Raw genomic sequence first — 12,203 nt, 5'->3', positions numbered from 1 at the left:
AAAATTACAGTGGGGGAAATAAGTATTTGATCCCTTGCTGTTTTTGTAAGTTTGCCCACTGACAAAGACATGAACAGTCTATAATTTTAAGGGTAGGTTAATTTTAACATTGAGAGAAGAAAATCACATTGTATAAATTAGATAAAAAAAAATTCATTATGCAGTGAGAAATAAGTATTTGATCCCTCTGGCAAACAACACTTAATACTTGGTGGCAAAACCCTTGTTGGCAGCACAGCAGTCAGATGTTTTTTGTAGTTGATGATGAGGGTTGCGCACATGTCAGGAGGAGTTTTGGTCCACTCCTCTTTGCAGATCATCTCTAAATCATTAAGATTTTGAGGCTGTCGCTTGGCAACTCGGAGCTTCAACTCCCTCCATAAGTTTTCTATGGGAGTAAGGTGTAGAGACTGGCTAGGCCACTCCATGACCTTACTGTGCTTCTTTTTGAGCCACTCCTTTGTTGTCTTGGCTGTATGTTTTGGGTCATTGTCTTGCAGGAAGACCCAGCCATGACCCATTTTTAACGTCCTGGTGGAGGGAAAGAGGATGTTACACAGGATTTTACAGTACATGGCTCCATCCATAGGCGGATTATAATGAGGGCAATATGGGCTACCGCCCGGGGCCCTGAGTCTCCAGGGGGCCCATGAATTGCTCCCATTATAATGCGCGTTTTTTTGGTCACCTCCGCACTGGCCGAAGGTTTAGATGATCACCGCTGTGGGCCCGCAGCTGTAGGCGGTTTGAATCATACGGTGTCGCCCCACCCTGCCAGTGCCACATGACGCTCCCATCTGGCCGCCGTGGCTGTATATTCACTAGCACGGGCGTGCAGTTTAAATGCTGTTGGTACCGCCCTGCATGACGTCATGTGGCAGGGCGGTCCCAACATCATTTAAATTTCCCGCCAGCGCTAGTGCATATACAGGGCTGCGTGATGCAGTCAGCGTGTCTGTGAGTGGCTGCTTTGAACTTTGGGACCGCCCTGCCACATGACGTCAAGCAGGGCGGTCCCAGAGTTCAAAGCAGCCACTCCCATCCGGCCAGCTGCAGATCCACCGGGGCGGGCAGTTTGAATGATGCTGGAACCGCCCTGCCACATGACGCCGTGTGGCCTCCTGCTGTGTATAGATGGCTACGTGTGCTCCATATTGAGTCATACAATTAATGTAAGGCTATGTGCCCACGATGCAGAAATGCTCTGGATTTTTTTTGAGCGTTTCTGCATCTCCCTGGCAGAAAAAACGCATGGGGATTGTACATGCGGATTGTACATGCGGATTGTACATGCGTTTTTCCTGCCAGGGACATGCGGATGTGAAGCGTTCTTTACATGCATTTCCGCATGCGGGTTGACATGCGATTTTAGCATCACTTGGAAAGTGCTTGACAACTTGGTCACACTATATAAATCCATGCATAAATAAATGGCAACATAAAGCTACAAAATTGGCCCTAAAAGAAACATATGGATAATTATATGAAGTAAGTCGTAAAGCAAAGCTGGTCAATAATGTGAATGTGGGTGATACCACCCCAAACTTTATTGAACCATTGTCACCTCTATATACAGTAGATAACACAGGACCCACCATTCACAATAGGTGATGTCACAGCTCACCTCCTCCGCCTGTACAATGACTGATAACACCTCTATATACAGTAGATAACACAGGATCCACCATTCACAATAGGTGATGTCACAGCTCACCTCCTCCTCCTCCTGTACAATGACTGATAACACCTCTATATACAGCTGATAACACAGGATCCACCATTCACAATAGGTGATGTCTCAGCTCACCTCCTCCTCCTGTATAATAACTGATAACATCTCTATATACAGCTGATAACACAGGATCCACCATTCACAATAGGTGATATCACAGCTCACCTCCTCCCTTTCCTGTACAAGGACTGATAACGCGTCTATATGCAGTAGATAACACAGGATCCACCATTCACAATAGGTGATGTCACAGCTCACCCCCTCCTGCTCCTGTACAATGACTGATAACACCTCTATATACAGTAGATATCACAGGATCCACCATTCACAATAGGTGGTATCACAGCTCACCTCCTCCCTTTCCTGTACAATGACTGATAACGCGTCTATATACAGTAGATAACACAGGATCCACCATTCACAATAGGTGATGTCACAGCTCACCCCCTCCTCCTCCTGTACAATGACTGATAACACCTCTATATACAGTAGGTAACACAGGATCCACCACTCACAATAGGAGATGTCACAGCTCACCTCCTCCTCCTGAATAATGACTGATAACACCTCCATATACAGTAGATACATCCATATACATATATTAGACATTTCTGATATATGCGGTGGATTTGCCATAGATGTCCAAGGTGGGAACGACCCTTTAGTCTATCGTCATCTTCTAACCCTGATACATATTTCCTATCACCTAATATTTATATAAAGGGGAGATGATAACTTACTGATCGCTCAGGGTCTGACCACCAGGATCTCTGACAATCCCAAGAACGGGGCTCAGTTCAAAGAACTCATTAAAAAAATGGCAAACTATTGTATTTTTAATTAAATAGGTGTTTTTTTTTCATAACAGATAAGGTTAGGTTTTCAGATACAACTTTAAAGGGGTTTTTCCATCTGGAAAATTTAAGACATTCCAACAGGATATCGCATAAATGGCCGATTGATGTATCAGGAATGGAGAGGAGGCCAAGAATGTGAAGCTCTCGATTTCTATAAGAACGCTGAAGTTTGCCATGCAAGTGGGCTCTGCTCCCGAATAAGTAAATGGAGAAAGCTGCTATGTTTTAATGATCAGTTCACTACCCTTTGTGTCCACCATATAGTGATTCCGGATATCGATGTCATTCCTCCCTCGGAGCCGATCGTGGTTGGTTGTCTGGAGCAAACGGTGGCAATTTGTATTGTTACAGCAGCCGAGCCTGCGGCAATTAGCTGGAGGACTGGAGATCTCCCCTACAGCGCAGAAGAAAGTAGTGTAAGACATGAAAACGGCACCGTCACCACCAGGAGCGAGCTGAGGATGATCCCAGAAAGTAGACTAAACGGAATCCGAGTGACCTGCATCTTACAACAGAACGAGACGTCTGACATCCAGACCGAGAGGACGCTCACAATACAGAATATCCACTGTAAGTACAGACTGGAGTACAGACAAAATCTTTTCTCTATCAATATTCTCACTATTGTTTCACTGAAGCAGACGATTTTACCTAATAATGTTTATTACTACAGATTAATTGGTTCACTGTTGCCAATTTTTTATTACCTTGTTAACAAAGCTCATTCTGAGTGCCAAGATTACTTTAATACTTCTCCCCTATATACAAGAATATAACTACTATAATTCTGCTCCTCTGTATGTACAAGAATATAACTACTATAATACTGTCCTCTATGTATGAGAATATAACTACTATAATACTGCTCCTATGTACAAGAATATATCTACTATAATACTGCTCCCTATGTACAAGAATATAACTACTATAATACTGCCCCCTATGTACAATAATATAACTACTATAATACTGCCCCTATGTACAGAATATAACTACTATAATACTGTCCTCTATGTATGAGAATATAACTACTATAATACTGCCCCCTATATACAAGAATATAACTACTATAATACTGCCTCCTTTGTACAAGAATATAAATACTATAATAATGCTCCTATGTACAAGAATATAACTACTATAATACTGCCCCTATGTACAAGAATATAATTACTGTAATACTGCCCCTATGTACAAGAATATAACTACTATAATACTGCCCCTATATACAGGAATATATACAGGAATATAACTACTATAATACTGCCCCCTATGTACAAGAATATAACTACTATAATACTGCCCCTATGTACAAGAATATAACTACTATAATACTGCCCCTATGTACAAGAATATAATTACTATAATACTGCTCCTATGTACAAGAATATAACTACTATAATATTGCCCCCTATGTGCAAGAATATAATTACTATAATACTGCTCCTATGTACAAGAATAGAATTACTATAATACTGCTCCTATGTACAAGAATATAATTACTATAATACTGCCCCCTAGGTACAAGAATATAATTACTGTAATACTGCCCCTATGTACAAGCTGGAGGGATCGCTCCCTGCTTGCCGCATATGAGGAAGTCAATCTGGCCATGCCCCCCCGGAGCTTTGGACTCCGAGAAGCAGACCAGATTGCCCTCAATATTAGCCGCCCGACGAGGGCCCCCCTGCACTTTCAGGACCCAGTGCATTTGCACCAGTGGTACGTCCGCCCCAGACTATAATACTGCCCCTATATACAAGACTATAGCTACTATAATACTGCTCCTTATGTACAAGAATATAACTACCATAATGCTGACTCCTATGCACAAGAATATAACTACTATAATACTGCCTCCTATGTACAGGAATATAACTGCTATAATACTGCTCCTATGAACAAGAATATAACTACTATAATACTGCCCCTATGTACAGGAATATAACTGCTATAATACTGCCTCTATGTACAAGAATATAACTACTATAATGCTGCCACTTAGTGAAAAATATTATCAACTTTTTCAACTGATGACTTATAAAAAGGTGTCTCATTGCTAAGGAGTCACGCAAGAAACATCAAATGATGGGTAAAACCAGTAAGCTGTCCTAAGACCTTCACAAGCTTATTGTTGTAAAACATACTGATGGCATTAGTTACAGAAGAATTTCTAAACTACTGAAAGTGCCATTGAGCACTTTTGGGGCCATAATCCAAACATGGTAAGAATATTATTTTACCATAAATCGGCCATGACCAGGTGCTCCCTGCAAGATTTATTTAGATAATTGGTGATGTGTTCTATGCTTATTTCACCCACTGTGTTTACTTTAATACTGACCCCTACAAATAAATACTATAATAATGAGAAGAAAATCTAATGAAAGCCATTATCCTCTAGTACTGTCATATTCCAGAACTGCAACCTCCCTAGAGGACCCAGAAGTACAAGGTTTTAACTGCTCAAAGACATGGTTGAAACGCGACTACCACAGAAGTAGAGATAGAGGTGGAAACATCTAGACTGGGCAAAGAAATATCTGAAGGCTGATTTTTCAAAGGTTTTATGGACTGTTGAGATAATAGCAACTCTTAATGGACCCATTAAGATGAGTCCATAACTTGATCTGTAATGGGCATAGACCTCCACTTAAACTCCGACTCCAGCGAGGTGGAGGTGCGCACTGCTATGGGCTGGGATTATTAAGGATGAGCTAGTTGGACATTTTCAGGCTGAAGATGACTCAAGTCAAAATCAGGTCCCAAACCTACTGCAAGTTGTTAGAAAACACTGTCTTCAAGCAAGTGGTACAGTAAGAAGTCAGCGACTGTCAAGAGAACCATTGTTCTGCAGGACAAGGCTCCATCACAGCATTGGCGTGTCCACTGCTCGGTGCCAGGAAAGGTCTTAAAGATGGAGAATAATGACTGGCCCCATCCTCACCTGACCTAAACCCTACTGAGAACTAACTTGTGCCCTTCTTATGTCGGAGATTTATGTTGGAGAACAGTCCCCTCTTTGATCAGTGTCTGGAGCTGTGGTTGGTGTTGCCCAAAAATATGAAAAAAATGACTAACTCCATGGATGGAACTTATGGCTGTTACTGAGAAGACAGCCGGATATATTACTATATTGGTCACTGAGATTTTTTGTAAAATGTCAGAATTCATTTTTTTTTACATTGAAGTGTTCTTATTCTCACTGTAACAGATGGATGGAAAGAACCAATTCAGATGGAAAATTTACATTTTTCAGTTAGTTGCCCAATAATTGTGCACACAGAGAAATTCTCCTGAGAAAGACAAATTTACACCTTTACTTTCTTAATATTCAGGTTTATTAACCTTTTGTTCAATACTAAAAGTAATCATCACAAATACAAACTTCCTAATAATTCTGTACAAAGTGTATATCCTTTTGTTTTGCTTGGCTTTTAGTTGCTCCTCAGATGATGGATATTTATGAACTTAGAACTGGTGGTGATGATTCGCTTCAATTTTCATGTCATTCGGAGGCGAATCCCCCGGCTGAATACACTTGGAAGAGGTTAGTAAGAGAAGCAACTTACAGTATTTTACCTTACAGTTATGCCCTTTCTTTCCGTGTTTGCAATAAGAAAGATCCTTGATTTTTTTTTTTTGCAATTCTCAGGCCAGTATTATTCAATTTGCAAAAATGACCGACAAACCACTGTTTGTAGCTGGGCTGGTGCGGTATGTGGTGAGCGGAATGTTTGAGGCAGTACGGATCAGTCAGGTGTCCCCCATTACTGCTGTGGCCCCTGAGCAGATACCAAAGCATAAACTTTTCCTGACACTGCAGATATATTAAGGGTGTAGAGAAAACAAATGGATCAGCACCATAAATTACTCAGAAGGTAAATCCACCCTATTTAAGGGATGCAATAAACATGACTTTTATTAATTTTGCTTAAAAGTTATCTAAATTTTTAATTACTAAAGTGAACCTGTATTATTCCATTTTCTAACCTGGTTCCTAGTATTGGAGACTTTCTCCATTCAGCTAGAATTCTCAGGACGCTAATAAGCCTATGCTATCCTATCTAAACCATGGCTGCAGTCCATGGATCTATGTAGTGATACTGGATACATATATTTTCCTATACAAGTTTCACTAAAACTAATAAAAGACATACATATAGCCACCCCAACAAGATTCACCCTAGCAGGCTTCCTCAGGGGGCTGGGGCTATAGCGAAAGGGTGAGACTCTGTAATTTGCACCATCTTGTGTATTTGTTGGGTCTGTATTATATGTTACTGTCTGTTGGTAGTTCAATAAAGTATTACCACACTGTGTTACCCTGTGTTGTCTGAATAGTATTCGGCCCACGGGAAAGGAGCGCGGATGTTCAGTGGGATGAGCTCTGGTCCATGCAGTCTTTTTAAAGTCAGCCAGGCCAGTAGACGAGAGCACCCACTGACTCACATGTCTCCACAGTCATGGCAAATCCAAGGTCCAACAACAAGATCAGGAAATCAGACAGAGCAAAGCACACACATCACTGAGCAAAGCTACAGCTGACAATGGCCTGCTCATAGCTAGCCAGCTAAATAGCTAGCAAACTAACAGGAATGGGAAACACCTGGAGGAAAGCCCGCAGCCTAGGCCAGATTGAGCAGCAGGGCTGTCAAGTAAAATGCTGACAGCCCAGCACACCCCAGGATCAGATTGGAATACTGAGCTGTCACTCACAATACTGACAGTCCAGCACACTCCAGATCCTATGGGGCGGCTGAGCTGACACTCACAGCGTCCCTAAGCCACAGTGAGTGATGAAACCATGACAGTGTGACCCCATTATATTAAGGGTGGTCACTGACTATTTGGGATCAGAGCGGGCAGAATAGTGTTAATATCAGTGGGATTTGCTGGCTTAGTTTTTGAGTTTTGGGTATTTTATTGACTATTTGATAACACTAAGGTCTAATCTGAGGGCTAAACATTTTCTTAGGCAGATGTTTTAGTCCCAGATGGCATAGAGCTCCCTTAACATGCACCTGCCTAGAAGAGCATATCGAATGTTACTCCTAAAGGTTTTCTTCATTGGTTGCTGACATATTAATCTCTTCTGACGCGCCCCCTGGGCAGTGGGGTACTCGGTAGCCGGGCTGGTCGATGCTGGGGGATGTCACAGTGGCGGTGACCCAGTCCGTGACCCAGGGCGGTCAATAAAAGGGGAATAAAGAAAAGGGAATATAGTTTTTATATAATATTCGTGACGCCACCTGTGGTATGCGGCTGTATGGGGCCGCCACTGTGGTGCAGATCCTCTGGAGCTGATGATGACGCAGCAGAGTTGGTTCAGCTCTCCACAGGCAGAGCTTAGCTCCAGGGCAGGAAGTGGTGATGTTATAGATGTTGCTGTGCGGTGTAGTGCAGGGGATGGCGCAGATAATGACCAGTCCACAACTTAATGACGGTTTCCTCTTATCTTTACTTGCGGTGGTTAGGCAGACCGGGGCACGGGTACTAGCTGGTAGTAGAGATCCGGGCGGCCTGGAAGCAAGTTGGAAATCCACCTCGCCAGGTGAAGTTGTAGGCCTTCCCTTTGGCTCTGCTGCTTATAGCTGTGCTGCGGCCCTCGTCCCTGAGTAAAACGTCTTTGTGCTCACCCGTATGGCAGCAGCTCGGGCCTTCCTGGAGTGTCGCTCCCACGTGGCAGTGCTGGGCCCTATGTGCTGCTGAGCCTCTGGGCGTCTGATGGGGCCAGGAGAGTTGCAGTCTCCTGCCCTTCGGTTTCTGCTGCTGGGCCTTCAGTGCCCCACAACCTCGGACTCCGGTGTCCGGTTCTTCTGCGCTCCTCTCTGGGGTGAGCTGCTGTGCAGATCCACTCCCCAGGTCTTTCCTCGTCGCTGTCCTGTATTCAACTCCTCTTACTAACTCTAACTAACCCCGCCCCCAGATCCCAGTTGCTAAGGGGAGGTGCTTCGCTTGCTGGTCTGGAGCCAGGAAAGTGTTGCATGCTAGTATACCTGACTAGGGGACCCCTGCTTGCTTCCAGGCATGGCATCACCTCTTGTGAGGGAGGCAATGCCACTGTTGGAACCGGACCACTGGGGTGCCACATTCCCCCCTAGTTAACTTCAGTACTCCGGGACTGAGGATACCTTTTTGAATCAACAATGAAGAATAACAATTCACATTACAAAATAGTTTACAAAGTCAAAAATCACGAAAACCCAACCAAAAACTTATAGCAGTCACTGCGGCGCTTAGTCTTTATGCCACAATCCGGATAATTGAAATTTGGCTGGTGGGAACCGCATCAACCCACTTTGTGTATCGTCCCTGGGCGTGGCTTCAGGGCACTCTGTCGTTGGGCCTGGTCTTCAGCCATGCCTGCGGTTTATTTTCAAGGCCACTTACTAACTATTTTCTATATTGTCCTGACCACACCTAGTCCTGTGGTCCAATTGTCCATAAATTTAACAAATATATATATCCAAGATTATTTAACGGTTACAACTATATATAACATACACTTTAGTTCCTCCAGTGGGCAGGGAGCTGACCTTTAGTACTTCGGGTCTATGTAGTACGTTTGTTGTCACTGACCTACCCTGGTCCCTAGTGTCTACCCCTGGTGTGGTGGGTTCAGTGTGAACTACACTACGGGTAGTCTGAGGTAACACCGGTAGGCTGGGTAATTTCCTACGAATTCTTTGACTCACCCTGGGTACGACAGGTTCACTGCTAGCAGAGGGTAGATTCCCCTGATCTGCTACTGATGAAGCATCTGTCTTTGGGGCTGACTGGTCCTCCAGATGTTCTGGAGCCTCTGAAGCTTCCGGTGAGGCCGCTTGGAGAAAGGTCAGGACCGATACCACAATTGCTCTGTTCACCTGCGTCCAAGACCGGGGAAATGCTCCAAGTACTGTCTGGACCGTTTCTTCCACCTCTTCTGTGGGCTGAGGGCTGTCTTGGTCTTCTTCTTTGTGTTTCAACAGTTCAGGGCATATCTTCAAGTGGTCTCTTGAGACTGCCACTAAAGTTTCCCCTCCATCTTTACTGATGAGGCACACCTTGGTGTAATCATAATTCGAGGGTAGGACGGTGTATGGCTCAACCTCCCACTGTACATCTAATTTATGGACTCGTCTTTTCCTCTTGAGTACTTGTTCTCCAGGTGATAAGGGAACTATTGGTGCATGCTGATTGTAAGTTTTCTCCTGCTTCTGTCTCGCCTGGGACAAACTTCTATCCACACATTCTTGCACCCTGCGGTATTGTTGCTGCCGCTCTGTATCCCAATCTGCATCTGGTGATGTCGTCTCTGGTGTTAAGACTCCCATGTCTAAGTCAATGGGTAGCTTGCCAGGTCTTGCGCTCATCAGGTAAGTGGGTGTACAGTTGGTGGAGTTCACCGGGATGTGGTTATATAGGTCCACCAAATCTGGTAACTTCTCTGGCCACAGGCTACGTTCTTCAAGGGGCAACGTCTTCAACAGGTCTATTACCACCTGGCTCATCTTCTCACACAACCCGTTGGTCTGGGGATGATACGGCGTCATCCTTATTTTCTTGCAGCCGTACAAGTTACAGAATTCCTGGAATATGTCTGCTTCAAAGGCTGGACCTTGGTCGGTAAGCACTCGTTCAGGGTAACCGTGCGGGCGACAAAAGTGTTGTTGAAACGCTTTGGCTGCCGTCTGAGCCGTCTGATCTTTCACTGGCACTACTACCAGGAATTGGGAGTAATGATCTACTATGGTGAGAGCGTAGACATAGCCTGACCGGCTTGGGGCTAGCTTCACGTGGTCCAAGGCTACCAGTTCAAGTGGTTGTTTGGTGATTATGGGCTGCAGGGGAGCCCTCTGGCTATCACGGTCTTTCCGTCTCAGGTTGCATGGACCACATTCTCGACATCATCTCTCGATTGCTTTCCTCATGCCAACCCAGTAGAATCGCTCACGTAGCAGGACTTCCAACTTCTTCCACCCGAAGTGTCGTGCTCCATCGTGGTACGCTTCTAAGACCATTGGCGCATCCCGCCTCGGGACTACCACCTGCCAGACCAGTTCGTGTGTACGGGAGTTGATGCTTCTTCGAGACAGCTTTCCCTCGTAGATGAACAGCTTGCCCTCCTCCTTCCATAACTGTTTGGTCTCCTATGGAGCATCTGGATCAGGGTGCGAGTCAGCTTCTGTCAGCAACTCCTTTACCAGGTGGACAGCCGGGTCGCTATCCTGCGTCTCTGCCCATCCATGGTGGGGCAATGGGTTGAGCGTGGCCTCTCTGTTGGCGGAGCGCTTGTCCCTCACACAGTGGGAGAACTGTGTCACCCCGTGACGATGGAAAGCGGGTAGCTCTATCTCCTCCAGCTCTTTCGGGTCTTCTCCCCCATCTGGCAAGTTGGGCATCCTGGACAGCGCATCAGCATTAGTGTTTTTATGTCCCGCCCGATACTTGATGGTAAACTCGTAGTTAGACAGTCGGGCCATCCATCGTTGCTCTAGGGCACCAAACTTCACAGTCTCCAGGTGCGTCAGTGGGTTGTTGTCTGTGAAGACTGTAAATCTGGAGGAGGCGAGGTAGTGTTTGAAGCGCTCTGTTACAGCCCAGACTATGCCTAAAAACTCCAACTTAAAGGAACTATAGTTGTCGGGGTTCCTGTCCGTGGGCCGGAGCTTCCTGCTGGCATAGGCAATCACTCTCTCTCTGCCCTGCTGTACCTGGGACAGCACCGCTCCCAATCCCACATTGTTGGCATCCGTATGAAGTATAAAGGGTTGGCCATAGTCGGGGTAGGCCAGGACTTTGTCTCCAGTAAGAGCCATTTTCAGTCGAAAATGATTCGTCTTCTGGTTTACCCCATTTGAACGGAGGTTTCGGGTTCTTGGCCTTCTTGGACTGGCCCACTAAGAGGTCCTGCATGGGTGCCGCTATCTTGATGAAACCCTTGATGAATCTCCTGTAGTAGCCTACCTGCCTGAGGAACTGCTGCACTTCCTTGATAGTGGAGGGTCTTGCCCAGTCCTTGATCACAGTGACTTTTTCAGGGTCTGGTGCTACACCTTCGGCGCTTACCACATGACCTAGGTACTGCACCTTTGGCTTTAACAGGTGGCACTTGGACGGCTTTACTTTCAGGCCATAACCAGATAGGGCTTCGAACACCTCGGCCAGGTGCTCCAGGTGGTCTTCATATGTCTTTGAGTAGACGATTACGTTGTCTAGGTACAGCAGGACGGTTTCAAAGTTTTTGTGTTCTATGCAACACTCCATTAACCCCTGGAAGGTTTCTGGGGCGTTGCAGAGCCCGAATGGCATGCAGTTGAACTCGCTGAGGCCCATTGGTGTTGTAAACGCGGTCTTCTCTCTGTCCTCCTCTGCCACAGGAACCTGCCAGTACCCACTGGTGAGATCCAAAGTGGAGAAATAGTTAGCTGACCTCAATGCTGCTAATGATTCCTCAATTCTGGGTAATGGGTAGGCGTCCTTATGTGTAATGCGGTTAATCTGCCTGTAATCAACACACATCCTCATTGTACCATCTTTCTTTCTAATGAGGACTAATGGAGCTGCCCAGGGGCTACAACTATCTCTGATCACCCCAGCCTCCTTCATCTTCCGCAACATTCCTTTGG

General features: G+C 45.3%; 1 protein-coding gene across 1 annotated transcript in view; it reads left to right on the top strand.

Annotated features, from left to right (window-relative positions):
• Positions 1–12,203, top strand: part of LOC141253097 (nectin 1a-like) — a 139,217-nt gene that overhangs the window by 80,067 nt on the left and 46,947 nt on the right. Inside the window, exons 2-3 of the mRNA XM_073670855.1 lie at positions 2,854–3,159; positions 6,031–6,139. Of these exons, the coding sequence (XP_073526956.1) occupies positions 2,854–3,159; positions 6,031–6,139 (415 nt within the window). The remainder of the gene's footprint in view (positions 1–2,853; positions 3,160–6,030; positions 6,140–12,203) is intronic.

The sequence above is a fragment of the Phyllobates terribilis genome, unplaced genomic scaffold, assembly GCF_046119375.1.
Source record: "Phyllobates terribilis strain yellow unplaced genomic scaffold, ASM4611937v1 Scaffold_2__4_contigs__length_985480577, whole genome shotgun sequence".
Classification (NCBI taxonomy): Eukaryota; Metazoa; Chordata; class Amphibia; order Anura; family Dendrobatidae; genus Phyllobates; species Phyllobates terribilis.
This window is presented reverse-complemented; position numbering and strand designations above follow the sequence as displayed.